The sequence below is a fragment of the Mastacembelus armatus genome, chromosome 5 (genome assembly GCF_900324485.2).
Source record: "Mastacembelus armatus chromosome 5, fMasArm1.2, whole genome shotgun sequence".
NCBI lineage: Eukaryota > Metazoa > Chordata > Actinopteri > Synbranchiformes > Mastacembelidae > Mastacembelus > Mastacembelus armatus.
In genome coordinates this window covers 8,801,702-8,821,555 of record NC_046637.1, presented here as the reverse complement: position 1 = coordinate 8,821,555, position 19,854 = coordinate 8,801,702, and the positions used below count along the sequence as shown (strand labels likewise).

The 19,854-nt window shown below is 38.9% G+C and overlaps 1 protein-coding gene across 2 annotated transcripts; it reads left to right on the top strand.

The window, feature by feature from the left end:
- Positions 1–580: 580 nt before the first annotated feature.
- On the top strand, positions 581–19,098 carry LOC113129836 (ras-related protein Rap-1A-like). 2 transcript variants are annotated; one of them, XM_026305974.1, is made up of 8 exons: positions 581–651; positions 6,591–6,679; positions 7,497–7,565; positions 7,850–7,906; positions 8,335–8,475; positions 12,629–12,772; positions 13,112–13,238; positions 18,031–19,098. In XM_026305974.1, exons 2-7 carry the CDS (start codon positions 6,623–6,625, stop codon positions 13,199–13,201), a joined length of 558 nt encoding a protein of 185 aa, XP_026161759.1. In that variant the 5' UTR covers positions 581–651; positions 6,591–6,622; the 3' UTR covers positions 13,202–13,238; positions 18,031–19,098. The 2 variants fall into 2 exon arrangements, with proteins under 2 accessions (XP_026161759.1, XP_026161760.1); XM_026305975.1 differs by lacking the exon at positions 581–651 and adding an exon at positions 3,359–3,484.
- The last annotated feature ends 756 nt before the right edge of the window (positions 19,099–19,854 follow it).

The window sequence follows — 19,854 nt, the reverse complement described above, 5'->3', positions numbered from 1 at the left end:
CCAATCAACATGACATACATGTTTTTGGACTGTGGGAGGAAACCAGGGTACCTAGAGTAAACCCACACAAGCACGGGGAGAACATGCAAACTCCACACAGAAAGGCTCCTGCTGGGTTTCAAACCAGGAACATTCTTGCTATGAGACAACAGTGCTAACCACTAATTCAACGTCCCTAAAGGCAAAGTAAAAAGTAAAATATGTTCCTCTCACAAATAGTAGGGTACAAATTCCACAACATACCTATAGTAGATGCACTTAGTTACTTTTCATCACTGACTCTGTATGTATTTAAATGGCAGAGGGTCCACATTATTACACACACAACGCTTTTTCCTTTAGTCAGTTTTACTCTGCTTTACATATTTGACGACCTGAAACCACCTGCTCTGTAAAGAAAACGTGTACTCTAAATAGAAATGTGTAGCTGATTTGAAATGTATTACTAACAATGAATAAACCCAGGGTGTGTGTGTTTTTTGGTTTTTACTTATCATTACCTCGTAGACCGTTATCATGCAAATGACGCGGGGCAAGCGGCCTGTGTGTCATGGCCTTTTAAGAAAAATGAGAAATAGTGGGCAGTGACGTCGCTGCGCACAGGAGCCGCAGGCAAACTGACACTTGCTGAGAGACAGCGAGCGAGAAACGGTGAGTGGAAATGCCAAACTTTACTCGTTGCTAAACGCGGTCAAATAACTCTTTTGCGTGAACGCACGCGGCGTCGATACATGCGGGGCAGTAAGAAGACTCAACAGGGCGCACGGTGTGGGTTTTAATTTGACCGATAAATGAGAAGAATTGTCCGCGAGTACAAGCGGAGTGTGCACTCCCATTTTAGTCAAGGCCAGGCGGAAGGGCAGGTAACGTTAGCAATCGGCTCCGTCTTTCCCGGGCAAATACACCGTAATGCGGATGGATTTAAAACCTGTCAAGTGTGGTTGACGTTTGAGCTGTGAGATGTGCCTGGTTGCAGCTTGTTTCAGACAAACTAGTTTTGTTTTTATGGTAGTCGGAGGGAAGGAATGTGTCGGCTAGCTAACGTTAGCCTGCTAGCTAGCGGTTAGTGAAGTCTCGGCGGCCCGTTAAAGCTAGCTAGTTAGCGGCATTTTGCTAACAAGCTAGATAACGGGACTTAGTGTAGTTGCTGCTTTGTAACTAGATTGTTTAGGGGCAGATGTTGGCTGGATTACAGATTATGGTATTCGAGGGATTTATCTATACACGGGGTTTGTGGTTTTAAGGGAATTTGAGAAATTTTATGGAAGCGAACATTAAGTTTGGACTGATCACTCCGCGACCGAGTGATAGTTGTTGCTGTTGGGTATAGTCACAGCCACAGATTGCAGCATGACCTGGAGTGATAAGCATATGTCACCGCCGTAAGCAAATTAGGTAGATTCACAGTGAGATAAACCTTGAGCTCAAGCGACTTTCTCTTGTCTGTGACCAAGCTTTAAATTACAGCAGCCTTCTGTAGGTCTGAAATTGGTTTCCTTAAGAGCTGTGCGAAAGCCTTGAAATGAATTTACAAAAGTGTTTTCTTCTGCCGTACATAGGCCAGTTTTGTTTTTTTTACCAACTGTTTTTGTGTCTGATTGCAGGCTGTATGGAGACATTACCCTCCTCAGACCTGTAGCAAACACTGTCATTGTCGGAAAAGAATAGTTCTGTAGGCCACATTGGCCCTACTGTTTTACAGTCCTGCTTCAATACTTTGCATGTTATGATCACAATACATGTATTGAGTTCTGTGTGGTGTCACAAAGGTCTTAAATAGCCTTCAATTAAACTGCGAACCCTGTAGAAACCCTGCCTACTTGGCATGTGAAATAGACATATCTGAGTTTTGAAAGTTTCAAAGGGACCATTTTTTTTCTACATGTTGGTATAAGTGATACATCTGTCTCATCCTGTTCCCTGAATCTCTTCATATCCATGGTTTTGATGAGATACAAGCTGTTAAACTCACTTCCTCCCTCTGTCAGTGCAAGCCTCCTGCCTGGAGTCTTGAACAGGAACAGAGACTGGAAGAGGCTATTTTAGTATGTAGCTGCTCCTTTTCCATCCTATCAGCATGAAGCCTTCTTGTGCTCTGGAAAGAGGATGTGGTTACAGGTCAAGGCCCCAGCGACACAGATGCATTCGGCTCTGTGTTTGTCAGTTACAGATCTTTGTCACGGCTAAGTCACAGCAAAGCTTTGTGTGCTTGGTTGCAGTTTTGCTCTGAATCATTGTGGCCTTTACGGTTTTGGTATACCATGAAAGACATAAAAATTATGGTACTATATAATAGGAACGTGTTTTAGTTTTTTTTTTTTTTCGTATTGGGTTAGATTAGATTAATAATAAATTTGACAGTTGTCTTTAGAGAAATTAACATTTGTGATTGTACTCAAAATGTTTTCATTTTCCTCTTCATTGACGTAGTATTTTCTGTCACAAGTGAATATCAACTTTTTACAGTTACCACCGTGTAAGTGTACTTTCTTAAAAACTACACAGGTAATGGTTTATTTTACAGGCCCAAGAATTCCAAATTTCCTAGGAAGGACTCCTGTAATTTGGCACTAATTATAGGTCAATTGGAGGATTTAATTGGTACACTTCGTTATTTCCATGTATCACTAACATAGCTAGTTGCGGTACAGCAAGTCAGCTGAACATGCCATCGTCTGGTCACACACAGATATGGTTTATGTTTCCATGTGATGGATAATGAAGACATTTTAATTGTCTTTAAATGAAGAAGTTCTTTTGAGGCAATTCCTTGAAACTAACTGAACTGTTTTACTCTAAGGTTAATACTAAAATACATAATTCTTTCCAAGAAAATGTGAAGAGATTATTGGGGTATTCACTGACAATAGGTTAACTGTAAAATAAAGCTTTATAAATCCTTTACTTCACATGTTTTCAGTAGCATTTGGGGTATTGCCCTGAAGGTACTTCCTTCCTTTGCTAACCACACATGAACCAGTGATGTGAACTGTGGTTTAGTTGAAGGTAATGAGTAACCAGGAGCTTATCAATATTAAAAAAACACATACTATCATCTGTTAGCTGTCATCTTTGTTGTTTTTTTTTCTACCCCTAAATCTCAAGCAGATATTATTTTAAGTGTAGTTACTATAAATGCCATGTGAGTCTATTAAGAAGATGTCACAAGAGTCTGAATCAAGCTGCTTGCTTAACCAACGGATGTGTGCGTTTTTACCATAAGCACTGCATGGAAGATAACAGAGGGTAGCTATCAATCATACGGCCTTGCTGAGTCAGTTTCTGTGACAACTTCATTGCTGTTAGATTAACCTCACCACAAAGGGAAATAGTGGATCCTGAATGTTGTAGTTTAGCTGTGATACCTCCTGCTCTCTAATTTGAGTTTTATAGTTTATACAGACTCCCATTCGCTACATATTCTTGCAGCACCACCTTGTCCAATTTCCAGCCTTAGATGGATACATACCTTTGGCTGTACAGGGTGAGTGATACAGTGATGTCATAGTGGAGCATGTTTTCCGTGGCATGTGGCTTTCCCTCACTCCTTATTTGCTGGGGTTACTACGAGAGCGGAGGAATGGCAGCTGTGTGTTTGTTTTGTTCGGAATTACAGTGTGTAGCTGAGGGCAGTGGAAAGAAGGGGAGGTTTGGTTTTTAAAGGGAGATGTCCTTAAATGGCCTTGTGTGTGTGTGTGTGTGTGTGTGTGTGTGTGTGTGTGTGTGTGCGCGTGTGTGTGTGCGTGCGTGTGCGTGTGTGAGAGAAGCAAGCAAGCAAGCCAGCAGGCAGGCAGGTGGCTGAGAGTACATTGATGTGTGCAATTTTCCTCGTATGAAAGTTTGTATGCAGAATAAGTGTCGGGGAAGATCATCCTACTCATCACCTTTGTCTTTCATAGAAAAGGCTTCAGTTAAAAGCAGAAAGCCCAATAAGAAAATAGTCAAGGAGACAGGAGTTGATACTTACTGAATAATAAATTGAATTTGTCTCTCTCAATCAATAAGGTCATTTGGTTTGGTATTTTGTCAGCACAACCACCTCATCATTCTCATGACTGTGAATTAACACACTAGACTAGACCTAATCATTTTTTTCAAACTTAATGTGACCAGGCCATTCTTCCAGTGTTGCATTTTTAAATTGTTTAATGCTTACTGATTATAACTGCTCAAGGATTAGTACAGGAGGGTAATGTACTCTGTAATAATGAGGTTAATATGAAGAATGTGATATTTAACTAAGTAAATCACCACTGGTAATATGACATAACTGGTGGTTTAGTAGTTAAAAAAATAAGTCTTGGTTATATTTTTTTGTTGGTAGTTGGTTAAGAAACTTGTCAGGGCATACCTTAAATCCTAAAAACAAAGGGTATACAGTAAGCTCAAAGGTTTCTTAAAGTGTTGGAGTGTTGACATTGATCAGAATGTGTTGACATTCATTAATGAAAATTCCATTACAAAAGTCTTATAAGACCCATACTTTGAGATTGATTGTTTTAGATGTACTGTTTGTTCCAGCCTGCAGCTGGAAACAGAATGACTGCTATACGGATAAATATAGAAAACTAATCCACTCATTTTAAAACTTTAAGGCACTTTTCTGGGCAAAAAATGAAAACATGCATGCGTTTCATGTGTCTGTTTTGTTCATCCTTAGATAACTTTTAAATGTGGAACAAATAGATGTGCACTTATTTGGCGGAGCTTGGTGATGACCTTTGAAACAGTCACATTATGTAATAATCTAACAGCCACTGCCAGAGTGGGCTCCTGACGTCATCTTTCTTAACAGGGGTCAGTCCATAGCGCCCATACAAGAGACATGATGTGCAGATAGCTGACAAGTGAGGCCTGGCGTCCAAGTGTGACATTGTCTGTATGACATTTTGTGACACTGTGCATTTGACTCTACGCTGAAATGTTTACATGAGTTTGCAGCCGAGACTGTTTGCGCTGCACTTGTGTAGTCATTTTCTTCTTCTCCTGATGGCTCCTCTGTAATCATGCAAGGAGAACTTCATTGTGTAGTGAGGATTAGTGAAAATGAATTATTCACAGTCCGGGCTTCATATCCCACATGGTCACTGTTAGTGATTGAAGTTGGAGGTCCTTACTTCTTTGTCCACCCCCCCCTGAGTATTTCAATGGTGTGTGCTGTAAAAAGAACAGTGTAGGAGGGGGATCATCTGCTTCACAGAATGGCTGGTGATTAGCTTTTGATGGTTTGCTAAAAGATGGTTGATTATCAGGCAAGTCTATACTGGCTTCTTTGGGTCCTGATTTTAACGTAAGCCATTTTCTGATCTTCCACACTGTGTTGACACCAACAAGATAAATGGTTCAACCAATGACACAAAAGTATTATTCTTTACTTTTGAAACCAAGGTTCATTAACCCCTTACCAGATACCACCCATTTTCTGCACAAGCTTAAAAATACTATACTGCTACCAAGGACGAAGTGTTCCACAGGTGGGATAGTGGCTTTTGAAGGACTGAAACAAAAGCTTGCAGTGATCTGCCAACAGTGTTCCTAGGGGTCAAGTTTATATCAATAATTGGAAAAATGTGGTTTTGGACTGTTAGCAGGGCAAATCAAGACTTTTGAAGGTGGAACATTAGATCCTGGGAAAGCGTAATTTGCATGTTTTCACAGTTTTTTTGACATATCATAACATCATTTTCTAATTATGTATATCCAAATTTGATCATTTTGTTTTCTTTTTGTATACAGCAACTTGAAGGTAAGGTTGCATGGGTTGAGAAAATGTTTTCTGTTAAGTAATCTGTTAAAAACCCATTACATTGTTAATTTTACTTTGGAAATGGATAGGAATGGAAATGATTAGTAATTAGAATCTATCACTTCCAACAGCTGGTAATCAGCTTACTGAAAAATCATTTGATATGAAGTCAGGTCAGTAGGCAAAGAATCAGTAACCGTCCTCTGCACCCAGCTACAACTAAACCAGTGACCCAGTTGGCTAACTCGGTGGACTTTACGCCACAGGGTGTGCAAATGATTCAAGGTCTCCACGTCTCTTAAAGGGATATTCTAGTGATTTCACAATTTCCTCACCATTGTGGTCTCCAGTTCCCTCAGCTGTTGTCTGTCATTAGTCAGACTACTGACACCGTATTAAAGTTTTACAATACCAAAAATGTGTGACAAATAATTTGACAGCAGGGTGTGTTTTGGTATATATAGGCCAGATGATTGTGTCATTAGGCGGAATACGTGCCAGATATCTGTATCATCTCTCCTTCAATCCCCCTACACAACTCACACACCACAGCTGGTTTGTGTTAGAGAGGGGTCACATACTCTTCACCTCCTCCACCCTAAAGCAGCTCCACTTCTGGGTGTTTCCTCTATTGTTATGCTGCGTCTTCTCTCTAATCTCCAGGAATGACTAGAATCCTTCCTTTTTGGAGTTGTGAAGCTCAGTGACCAGACTGGGAAAATTACTTTGTTTTGCTTGAAACGAAAGTTATCCTGAGCAGACCAAGTTAAGCTTGGTGTCACTCTCTTTTTCCCACTTTTCTCATTTTGTTTGTCCCAATTTTCTTCTCGTTTGTCCACTGCAGACTGTTGGGCTGTCCGGTGAAGCAATCCTGCCATGCGTGAATACAAGCTAGTGGTGTTAGGCTCTGGAGGTGTGGGCAAATCCGCTCTGGTGAGTATTGTCACTCCTGATCCCACCATCATCTCTGCACTGTGTTTCTGAGAAGACTTTTAAAGATGATTAATTGAACAGCAAGCATTTGCCTGGCTTTTGGAGAAAACCGATAAGGGAAGTCAAGTCAGAGACAATTATCACAGGAACCACAAGAGCAAATGTGAAACTGTCCTTTTTCAATTTTTTTTTTTTTTTTTTTTTTTTTTTTTTTTTTAAACTTGATTTTGCTTTTACTGCTTATTGGTAATGAGCTTCTTTACTGACAAGTAAAGAACACACATACCGTCTTCTACCAGTTTTGAGTAGTTCTTAGATATTTAGTGTGATTTTTGGTTCACCAGATATACCACTCTGTTTGCCAGAACTTGTACTTGTAGATATCATCTATCTTTTTACAAATTTAAAAAAAAAAGATGAATAACTTCAAAGCATATTAAACCTATGTAACAAGGAGGCCTTGCATGTTAGTGCAATGTATGCTTAGTTGGCTTCAACCATGTGTCAAAGTCGGGTTAATCTCTGACATGTTTAGACCTTAAGATGTTATCAGGAGAACCTGGTCTACCCCTCATGTAAACCTGCCACTAAGCATGGTGCTTTATATAGCACAGTCCATATGTTTCACTTCCATGTCGTCACACACGTCAGTAAAATGAATGTACTTGGCCAGATACCTAGTTCTTAGAATTAATGTAGTTGGACACATTGAACAACTAAAGCACATGGTGCTTTGCTCATTTTTGCCTCATTTTTCTCTTCTGCCCACACGGCCCCATTGATCTAATCTTGACTGGCTCTGTGTCTTCTCTTACAGACAGTTCAGTTTGTACAGGGAATCTTTGTGGAAAAGTATGATCCTACAATAGAAGACTCGTACAGAAAGGTGAGTGTCCCATGAGAGGGTAGAACGAGAGCCTTGGAATGAGCTGATTGTTAGCAGCTGCTCTACAAGTTAACGTCATGATAGTGCTCTTTTGTCTCTTGTCACGCCCTTCATCTCTCTTTCTGTTTCTTTTTTTTGTTTTTTCCTTTTACAACTTATCTCGTGTCTCTATTTCTTCCTTGTCTCTCTTGAGCTTTATTGTATGCAGCATTTTAAGGACAAAATATATGCCTGAAATTAAGCTAGACTTTTTACTTATGTTTCCATTTTCTTCTTTCTTACAGCAAGTGGAGGTAGATGGGCAGCAGTGTATGCTTGAAATTCTTGACACAGCAGGCACAGTAAGTGGACTTGCATGCATTGACTAGGACTTAAAAAATCATTTGGTCTATAAAACTTCTGCAAATAAGAAAACAAATATCCTTTACAGTTTCCCAGAATCTGTGGTGGGATCTTCTGATGGTTTGTGGTGTGTTTCAAACAAATGAAAACCAAAAGATATTTAATTCACTGTAAAGAATGACAAACAAGTAGCTAATGCCTACATTGCAGAACCTGGAGGCCTCAAATGTTTAACCCTTGCTTGAAAGTGATAGTTTCAGCTTTAACGTCGTCTGTGTACTAAATCTCAGAAAAGGCCACACAAGTGTTACTTCTTTTTACATGCAGTGGACTTTAAACATGAATATTTAAGACTTTACAAAATGCCTAAAGGCATATATGACATTGGTCATGGGCTTTTCTTCCACTTTATTTTCTCCTTGTTTAGGAGCAATTCACAGCAATGAGGGACTTGTACATGAAGAATGGCCAAGGCTTTGCTTTGGTATACTCCATCACAGCACAGTCCACCTTCAATGATCTCCAGGACCTGAGAGAACAGATTCTACGAGTAAAGGACACAGAGGATGTAAGTATATATTCTGACACTCTGGCTTACATGCTTCAACTCTTACACATTTTCACAATAGGATCTTATTTTATTTGATTTTAAATTATAGTTGAATTTGTTGTAGACAGCAGTTACTGTAGATCATAGTACAGATGGATAGATTATACCCCACTTCAGTACCCCACTACATTGCCACCTATATTGCTCAGAAAGCTGATCACATATTGCTATGGATACCATTCAACACTGTAATCACTGCATCTTATGCCAATAATTACAATTTTATATAACCTCGACATAATGCGGGCAGTGTCACTGTTATTTATGTATTTCTGTAGAGAATGCACTTGTGTAATAATGTTCTCGCTTCCTTGAATTTGTGTAATGTACACAAGCATTAACTTTAGCCTAGCATTAGCTCAACCCTATTGTCATGGAGCTCCCTGTGTTGCTCCCTGTGGTTTAATTACTACATCTGTGTTGCACATGGACCCAGAGTTTTTTTTTTTTTTTTTTTTTTTTTTTTATAGCTAAAAAGCAAATATATGCCAAAGTGTCTTTGTCTCACTAAGGGTTGTTAAACCCTTGGTTGTGTCTATTTATTTATTTATTTTTTAAGTAAATGAAATGTAGTTTTCACCTACAAGTCTACCACTTGTACCACTTGTGGGAATGCAAAAAGAGGATGTGTTATGTAATTGTTTTCCTAGTTTGCTGTTAGTCAGCAGCACATTTCTATTTTTCCGTATCTCTGGTGAAATGCGAGGCTGTTTGAGCGAATAAACTTCCAACCCCTTTCTGGTGCTGCAGATAATGCTTCAGCAGAATCTAAGATGCCCTTTTTTGGTGATCTCTGGAGGGAATGAATGCTACTATAACCCTCTCTCTTTCCTCTTCTCTCCTGCTCTCTGCTCCCTGTCAATGAATGAAGCCCTTCTGCAGTCTGGTGCAGAGGTTTTTACACTACTTTTCTGTCCATCTTCCCTCCTTCTCTTGCTCCCCTTCTCCTATGTCTGTGCCAGTATACTCATCTGCTTTTTGTTTTGACTGGCCTTTTCAGCACCTTTTGCTGTGTTTCCCTCTCTTCTCTATGGCCTACTTTGTGGTCTTACTGCGGTCTGGCATTCTGTGCTGGTGATTGGACTGCCAGGGATGATGTACAAGAAAAGCCTCAGTTCATCAAAAACACACTGGATCGTGAAGCTGTGGTAATTCATTAGTCTCTCCGTGGTCAGGGAGCTGAGGTTAGCCTTAGGCTAACAGATGGATTGCAGGATCAGTGGCTCTTCAACATGCAAGAAAACAGTTGACGTCCCTTTTCTTCTTAAGTTCTGCTCTAACGTCCCAATTTAAACAGTTGTGCTTATCTGGTTATTATGTCCACTCTGTCTCCTATCAGATTTAAGCTTTCACCTGTGATGACTGTGACATCTGTTTATCTTTCTTTGCCCCTTGCAGGAATACACCACCAAAGGAAATACTTAACATATTTTCATTTTTCACCCAAGAGGATAGATTTTTTTTTTTTTTTTTTCTTTTCTTTTTAAAATTCACAGAAAGCTTTGAAGGTATTGAAGAGCTATGGTAGATACTCTAGTTCCTGCTGCAGCTGTTCTCATTCTCAGCTCTGCCACGCACCATTTACTGAAAAGCTGGCAAAATGTACAGACGTGCTTTATTGCCAAGCTCAATTAAAAAGCCTTTTAATGATTGTACACTAAACACAGTAGGACTAAATTCCATCTCCTTAAGATGGTTTTTAGGAGTGAAGAATAATGTAAGTGAGCTCTTACCAGTGTATTAAAAGCTCACTTCCCTAACTTCTGTCTACAGGTCTTATGCAAGAGAGGTCTTATGACTTTTTCGGCCATCTCTGTTTCTGCAAATCTGACAAGGATGGTACTAATGCCTGACTCCATGCTTGTGACTCACCGTTCCATTTGGGACGAGTGGCTCCATTCATTTAAGCTACTCAGTTCTCCCCTGTTCTGTGTTCCCCGCAATCCAATCTCTAGCATGCCATTGTGGGCGGGATAGGACCTGTCTGTAGCATGTTAACAGCATCTAAACGGATACTCTGTGGGCTGTGTGGATTCTTTAAGGAGGCTAATACTGTCTTGTGTACTGCTGACACTGAACATTTTTCTTTCCCGCATACCTCCATCCTTCCAGCCCTCTCTCCATCCTTTTTATTATATCTTGGCTTAGAGTTTGTGTTAGGAGGGAATACCACTGGGTTTACCAGGACCCCTGGGAGAAATGTCATCCAGCAGTACACGGCGGGGGCTTGTTTGGATATCAAACACCAGGCAGCAACCACCGTTGGGTTAATCTAAATATTGCAGTTTCCTGTCGTCTGTGCCACAGCCCAGAGACGGCTAGAGAGAAGAAAGAAAAGGACCCCGGAATATTCATTCCATACTTCAAGAAGTATGACCTTTTCTGGATGAACGTGGCCATAACGCCATCAGATATGGCCTCCAAAAAGTAGATTTTTGGGTGTCAAAAGGTCTGATATATGAGCAAGTTGGTGCATGTCAGGATACTACCATCTTAGTTACAAACATCCAGTTTTTTCAGGTCATGAGACATGTCTTAGAGCAGTTTTCAGGCTAGAACAAGAGACCAAAGGCATGGTTTTGCTTCCATAGATTTATTTGCTGCAGGCCAGCCACAGATAGGTTTCCCCAGCTGATATATTGGTTAGTTGATGTCTGCTGCTTGCTCAGCTATATCACAAATATGACAATCTTGAGAAAACTGATAAAATTGAGTGTTGTACTTTATGGGGTTATTGTCATTTTAGAGAAGGTGGCCTTGGTTTAAATGCACTCCATATCAATTAAATGCATGTATACCTACACACAAACACTGTCAAACTGTCATGTAATTCCAGGGAGCAGCCAGAGCATGGAATTGAGCTGAAATGCTCGAAAACATTCAGGAAGGAAAGTGATGTTATCCCGGCTGGGCGGGGCTGCCATGACTTCCTCCGGGCCGGCATGCTCCCTAGATAGCCAGTCAGGAAACAGCAGGCAGGATGAGAAGCATCCCGACACCCCGACTGCACTAGATTTGCCCGCTTTGACAGTTGGGGTTAGAATTTTGCCCATAATATTCTCTCTTCCTCAGAGTTTTGTTTATATGACCTTGGTTTTTAAAACATTTGAGTGATGCACAAAAGAAGTCGTGTCGGGTATTTGGGAGATTCCAAAACCAGCTTCACATTATGTCAACATTTATGTTCTCAGTGTTGATTAGAAAGGATTTCCTTATTAAAGAAACAAAATTTCATTCCTTGGTAGCTCATATTAATTCTTTAATCTGTTTTGTCACTGTTGTAACATAAAAGATTTCCTTTGCCTTTCAGTGGAATGGACATTAGCTCTGAATCCTCAGACTTTAACATTACCAGTGTTTGTTTTATTGTTGTATTTTGAAGGGAAGGGTAGCAGCCTGGTGTGTCTTAAGTTAGGTCAGTCATAATGACTCTTTTGGTAAATGGTACATTTACAAAGTCTGTTTCCATCAGTTTGTAGTGCATCGTGTGTTTGGTACATCTCTTCCACCACAGCTAAACATTTCAGGATTTGCAATAGCCAAACTTGATTTTTGGCTTTTCCACTTTTTGTGCACATTAAAGCCACTGAGAGCAAACATGCAGTCTGGTACATTTGTGAATTTTGGATCAAAATTGTGTTTTTCATGTGTTTCTGGTTTTATGTAGTATGATTTATTTCTAGAATAAGCAGGGAGTTTAGGCTCCAGCAGATCCCTGTGACCCTGGTTAAGGAATAAGCAGGTATAGATAATGGATAATCAGGGAATTTGTACAGCAACTTGGCCTGTGACTGTCACTAGTCACCTTTCAAATGCTACCTTTTTATAACATACTGTCCAACTCACATTGTTCCCATGTCTAAAATTCCAGCTTCTATTTCACTTTCATGTTCTGCTCTAAACTTCCTAATTTTCTTCATTATCCATTTTTTTTCTTTTCCTTTTTTTTTTTTTTTACCATTTCCTCTTTTTACCATTTTTTTTTTCAGTTTTGTTTTATGTACTTACAAACCTTTTGGACTTAACATGAGAAATAAATGTCACATATTGAAACACTGAAATACACGTTTTGCATCAAAAAGGATTCATTTACTCTCTCTACCATCTTTAGGTGCCGATGATTCTGGTGGGGAACAAGTGTGACCTGGAGGATGAGCGTGTGGTGGGGAAGGAACAGGGTCAGAATCTGGCCAGACAGTGGAACCACTGTGCCTTTTTAGAGTCCTCTGCTAAATCAAAGATCAATGTCCTCGATGTGAGTACCAACCAACCAACCACTGGTGACAATTCTGTAAACAAACAGTCCTCTGAGACCATCCACACTACTACCTTAATCTATGAAGAAATTGTTTAAATGGTGATGACTCTAATTCTAAGAGTAATCTCAACGTTTTTTTTTTTTTTTTGTAATGTACAGTTGAGATGAAGGTAGATCGCCTTGTTAAACTTTGTGTGGTGACATCAATCCACTTACTTGCTTTGCATTGCTTAAAGATACAATGGTATGTTAATATTGTATGAAAGAGGAAGGATGAGTATATCAGTGTAGTATTACTGATGTTACTTATGTTCTCTTATGTTTCATCTCCCCTAGATCTTCTATGATCTGGTCAGACAAATAAATAGGAAAACGCCAGTGGAAAAGAAGAAGGCAAAAAAGAAATCCAACTGTGTCCTTCTTTAAAGACCCCCTTCCAGCCCCTGCAGCAGCTCTGAGCCAGGTGTGTATGTTTGAAATTTCATATCACATAACAGTAGTCATTAATATCCATGGCTTGACAGGCTGTCAGGTTAATTAGGGTTATGTAATGGCTTTGAGTTTCTTTTGAATTTCATTTTAGATGATGGTGCATACATCAGTTTAATCTCAGTCTATTACAAATGTATCTGCAGCTAACTACATTGTTTTGTTTACAAAGTATCCATAGGCCCCTAATAAGTCTTAAAATGCATAGTTAGTTTTTATTTAAAACCATAAAATGCAAAAGTCTTTATTACAAAATGTCTTTTAAGACTATGCTGAAACTGAATTAATATCCAAGTCTGACTAATTTTGTTTTTTGACCCAGATGTTGGTCAGTTAGTTAGGTTGGTTTGTTTGTTTTCAGTTAATATGCAGATACCCAGTGTATAGCACAATAATACAATATTATTGTAACAATTACTGTCCATTTTTAAACTCTCCAAGACGAATCTCAGCACATTAAGAAAATAGTTTGCTGGGAGATTCAACACATATAAAAGACCCAGTATGTGTTTTAAAGGTGTTGGTTTTACATAGCTTACATAGCAAAGCACAACTGAGTGATGCTGAGGCAGTGTAATTCTTTGGTTGTCATGTGACAGCGAATAGCTTTTCTCTGCTGACTAGTTACAGGTCCAGTAAGTGATCTTGGGCAGGCCAACATCTCTGAGTCAGCTTTCATAATTAATCGTTTCATTAGTAGTTTCATTTTTATTGTATTTTCTTAATTGCTGTTGAATGAGTGAGTCGGTGTATGATGGTTGGATAGATTATAGACCTCCAGCATAATGTAGCAGCTGTTTACATCTGAGGAAATCCTGTTTTGTCATCATGTTTTTTTCCAAGAACAATCCAAATAATTTCTTCTTTTTTCATTTTCTTTTGGTACTTTCTCTTCTGCAGTTTCACCAGATACTGATAATGAGGAAGTGTTAAAACATTCTCAGACTCAAACATAATCAGACTGACTTGGGTGATAATTTTAGATTACACTTTTCTGATATGATGCAAGTGTGTGTTTACATATACCGTATTTTCTGTCATACTTTTTTTTTTTTTTTCCACTCCTCTGGCTTGTCCAGCAAAGCAACTTATATGTGCATATTTACAGAAATTTTGTCGAGTAGTCACTAGCTTCAGATATCAATCTTGATTCAGTTGAAGGTAATATTGTACTGCTGAAAATGTAAAAATGTTTATGTTCATGCAAAACTGAAACTCCTAGTGTAACACAAGTGAAAATGCTGCCCAAAAGAAAGAGCTATACTGCAGACTTCAAAGTACAGGTAATAACTGAAACAAAGTTTGGAGTGATTGTCGGCATTCAGACAGCCTGATGGATGAGGTGGACATGCCACTTTATGTCCCCATCACGACTTTGGCACAGTTATTTGTTACTTAACATGGATGAATGAATATCGTAATGCACTTCTGCTTATTGTTATGTCTAGCCCACGTTCTTCATAGGCTGTTAGTCTATAATTAGTATAATTAGAAATGTGACTGATACACTGGAAGTGACTTAATTTATGTTTTTTGTAGTTTATGTATTCCTCAGTGTTTTCAGAGCCTCAAAGAGTTTTTGATATGCTTGAAACTAAAAAGGTTGCCATTTATAACAGCCTCCTATGGCCACACTCAAAGCTGGGGAGAGAAGTGTGCTGACCCAGCTACAACCTGGCTGAATGACAATTCAGCCACAAAATCTCTTCAAGAACTCACAATGACTCATTCAAATGGGGATTAGGGCGCACACTTTTGGGCTGCTTCCCCTTGGAAGCAGTTATGTTGCACTCGGCTTACTTGCAGAAAGAGACAGTAGTGGTTGTAAAAGAAGTTTAAATTCAGCCTTATTTTTCACCTTTACTTACCCACCTTATAATCACTATGTAAGTGTGGGTGTAATTATCTGGTTGTCTTGGGAAGTTACAACAGTAGCTATGGACTGAAGACTTGTGTTGTCTCAGGTGCCCTTAGAGCTTCTTTGGAAACTGTTTGGGCCACATTAAGTCTGAGCAATGCTGCCTTTGGTCAGTGATATTAATGGGCAGCAAGGTAGCATTTAGTTAATGCTGCATCAGAGAAACTCTTGCCTTGTCATAAGTGGATTTGCAACCTAATACAGGCCCTAAAATCAGCTCTCAGCATCCATATATCATGCAGAAACCTTCACCTCAGAACAGATCAATAATAAATCACTACTACTAGACTGTGAAATATTTGTGCAATGTGCTACCACTGAAAAATGAATAGAATGGAAAATAACAGGGAAATTACATGGCTAATTATACACTCGAATGAAACACAATGTGGGCAATTCAAACAGTTTTGCTATGGGAAAAGAGGATTTTGAAAGTACACAAATAAAAATGTACAGATATAAGTAAAAAGTGGTAGAACCGCTGATGTCAGTAAAGATCTCCTTGTGGTTTAGAAACTAAAAAGGACATAGCTGAACAATCCCCAGTTTCCTTTTTTTCCCCCCCTCTGGTTTTGGTCATTGCAGTCTATTAACTGGGCCTTACAAGCACTGTTAACACATTTTGGTTAATAGTGTTGTCAGAACAAAGCTTCGATGTTGCCAAACCAGTGAAGCACTGTTAACTGCAGAGATTGTATTTCTACCTTCAGTTATGTTTAACTTGCAGGGCGGGGTAAATAAAACTTTGATATTACCGATAACACTGGATTTGTGACACAGACAAATACCATTGTGCCCAGGCCAGACATCAGGGTCTGAACCACCTACTGCGTTCCACGTCTGAATCCATCTGTGTTGGTCCAGTTAGAGGGCCAGAGTGTGTGAGAGTCAGTGCCTCTGTCAGGAGGCCCCTGGGTGGTGTCTGCCACTCTTGTTCACACGCTGGCCAGCTTAGTCAACCAACACTAATGGGATTACAGCCCCACTGTTCCATTGCTCACAACACACCCGCTCCTACACTGTAAGACAGAGAGGTCATAGTGCCAGCCTCAGACAGGGAAAAGTGAGAAAGTTAATAGGATGTTTCACTTTGTGGTAATTTTCCAGTATGCTGATCTCAGGAGCTATGAACTACTTGTCTGAATTTAGCTTTCACTGGAATCACTGGGTACTAAACTTGGCAGGACACTTATGAATCTATATTCCTTCTGAATGTGCTGAATATTAGTATTTGCAGTTATATAAATTTACAGTATGGGTCAATTTTAAATCTTAACTAGTTCAAAGAGTTTCAGATTCCTTTTGGCAGAAAAAGCAAAAGGCTCCTGCCTTTTTCTCAGAGTTTAATTCTGCAGAGTGTTGAGTCAGATATGCCCACATGTTATTTTATTACTGCAATTTGTGACTTTGCCATTAGGATTTATAGACTTGAAGTTAATCTGGGTATTACTCCAGCAGACAGTAACTTTAACATACTTCACATAAGGCTGTTTTTTGTTTGTTACAGCAGAAGGTTCATGTTATTGTTTTGTAACTTCCACTAAAAGTTGTAGTATTTCCTTCTTCTCACCAAGCCAAATAGTGAGTAAAGATTTTGATCTAACAGGTAGATTTGATACTGGATTTGGATTTGAGAAAATGCTAACCTTAATAACTGCATATTTGGTGATATAACCTCTAACGTTGTAGCAGTTATTTTAGTTCATAGATAAATATCATTATAGACATGGTAATGTATTTATGAGAAAACAGCTCTTAAATTTTCTGTACAGGCCTAAAAATCTTTGTAGTTATACTACATTTTGGTTTTGTATTGCTGCCCAGACTGCAGTTATTACACTCTGGCTTGGTATTCTGAGCTATGGGACTCATCACTGCACTCTTTGCCATGTGACCTGTGTAGGTAGGAAATGTGGGAGGTTCTATGTTAATTGAAATGTTGTCTCTGCCTTTAGCTGAAACTAGAAAAAGCAATGTTTTAGATATTGATTCCCCCCTGTACTTACAAATAATAAAATATTCATTTCAACGAACTAGCATTTTAGTTATTCAGTTTATTACCCACATAAATAAGGCGTTAGTGCTCCTAGTGCATGATAAAGGATAAAATTTTAGGTATTATTTATGTTTAAATTAAAGCATTACTTGCGTTCTGTTGTGATGTGATATATAAATGCAGCATGAGCACAAAGTAGAGTTGGACAGCCACATTAGAGTCAAACTGAAGTCTTCCACTGTAGCACCTGTATATTCTTGAAACCCTTTGGGAGGAGTTCAACTGACTGCCTTGTCTGCATATATAAAGCATAAGTGTGTGGAGTCTCTGGACTGTTAACCCCTTGTAGACTGTTGTTATGAATTTGCCTCAAACTGCCTCGTCTGAATGCAGCCAAGGTGGGGATAAAAATAAAAGTTTAAAAAACACATAACTAATTTTTTAATGTAATTGTAAATACATTTAGGCAGTAAAGGGTTTTAACCATGGTGTTCAGACATCATAAGCAAAATAAAGCAACGTTCACTCAAAGCTTCCTTAAACGTTTTGTTTTGAAAGTGTCTGGGGGAAATGGGATCATTGTAAGTGGATCTCTCATTGATTGCTGGTTTCAGTTTTTGTTCTCAAACAAAACGATAAGAGACAGCAGTCGCTATTGGAAAGACAATTTCTATTTTTGTCTTCCTGTTTTCCTCCTGCTGAAAAGATTGTGCAAACATGCAATGGCATGCAATGGGCAGTAGAGGGCAGTGACAGCTTGTAGAGGATAGAGGATGCACAATCAGGTCTGACTCTTGGTGTGAGTATTGATAACATGTCAAAGGAGGACTGAACCACTGTGCTGTGTTGCAGAAATGCTGTAATGAAGAACTGTTGCCCTGATTGGAACGTGCCAGCATTCCAACAGCCCCGACCCCCTCCCTCCATCAGCCATAAACGGTGATTCAGCTGACTGAACTGCTCCTATCAAAGATGAGGTTGATCTACAGAGACAGAGAGTGAGTGAGTGATGGAGTGAATAAGAGAAAGACAGTGAGAGAGAGAGAGAGAGAGAAGACTCTGGTCTCTCACCTCCAAGGACCTTCCTCTGTGTCTCAGTTTCAGTGTGAACCCTGAACAGACAGTCTCCATTTCTGCACCAACAAACACCACAAACTGATGATGATAAAAGCGCAGCAAAGCCTCTGAAAGTATATAAAAAAATTCTGTCCGTGTTTCCTACATGGCCAGAAAGCAGCCCCTTATTTTCATTTTTTTGACACTTTGACAAAAAGAAAATAGTGTTAAAGGAAAAAAAACTTAAAACTTGGATCCAGTATTTCACCTCTTTTTCAATATTGTATTTGAAAGACATGGAAGTTGACCTCTTTAGTTGTATGATACATATTCTTCAAAAATGAGCATGAAAAAAGCATCAGTTAAGTGTAGATGTTTTCAAGTGAAATCAAGTGGAAAAGTGAGAAATTTTTTTATAGCCATTCACCAATTCTACATGCCTGTCATGTCAGTGATGATAGATCAAGGTCTATAATATGTATTATTTTTATTATATATATTTTTTTCTTTGTTCACCCTGTTGTTCATGGACTTCTCTTCTGCAAATATCTCTCTCTAATGTGACTTAATTTTATACTCAGTCACTGGGATTTCATAGCTCCCATAATATATTCTAATGCCATTTTTTGCATAATAATGCTTCAGAAAAATGGGTCTTTTATAGAAGAAATATGGGGAAAATAAGGATTGATTTCTATGTCTCTTGAAGCTGAAATATATTATACTAAACCAACTCTAATGATGCTTCTTGTGTTTTTCTGTCAATAATGTTCCAGCTTTTATGGATTATTAAAGTACATTTTAGTACATTTTCATCATATTGGTCAATGTATTTTTGTGAATTAAACTTTTATCCAAAGTGGATCTGACTTTTTTCAGAAGAGTGAAAATAAGAGGTGTTTTCAAAGGTTTAAAAATTGAAATTGTGTGGGGACATGTGGTTAGATGCAACACAGTAAACCAGTCTGTTGAGATGTGAGAGCTCAATGGATGGCATACAGAGGGCAGTTACTGTATTATAGTACATACACTGTACAACTGTATTTGAACAAATTTTCTTTTACCTATATTTGCGTTACTTTTACTGATCACTAGGAGGCAGTATGTGACTAGAAATGTTTCACATTTCATTGGGATTCTGTCACAGCGTACTGATTCAAAACCTGCAACCCAGTAGTAACTGTATATTTTGGCCTAAGGGGCCAATTTTTTGCTATTAAAATTCACAGTGCATGTTTTTTAAGATAATTCTTCTTTACACAAAATGCTATGGTTAATAGAGAGAAGAAAGGATTGTGTGTGGCCTGCAAACCACACACTCTGGTACCTTATAAACTGTGCCCTCATAGCCTAAATTAATTCTGGTTTCCCACCTTAAAGATGGGGCTTTCTGTAACCTTTGCACACTTTTGGTTTAAAAATTAGAATTGATGTGTACAGGTCAAAGAAACTGGTGCTTTTGACTACTAAAGCATTTCAATTGCAGTTTAAGCTGCATGTTTAAAAATATGCCTACTGTATAACTTGTATTAAAACTTAAATTCTGTACTGATACTAAGTGAAGCATGTTGTTACAGCTAGCCCATAGTCTCACTGTAGGCTGCCTGTTAAGAGTAGGAC

Bases quoted from the DNA above. Each gene is read 5' to 3' on its own strand.
- LOC113129836 (XM_026305974.1), top strand. From the start codon at position 6,623: ATGCGTGAATACAAGCTAGTGGTGTTAGGCTCTGGAGGTGTGGGCAAA. The intron at 7,907-8,334 runs GTAAGTGGACTT...CTCCTTGTTTAG, and splicing joins TTCTTGACACAGCAGGCACA to GAGCAATTCACAGCAATGAG. The intron at 12,773-13,111 runs GTGAGTACCAAC...CATCTCCCCTAG, and splicing joins CAAAGATCAATGTCCTCGAT to ATCTTCTATGATCTGGTCAG.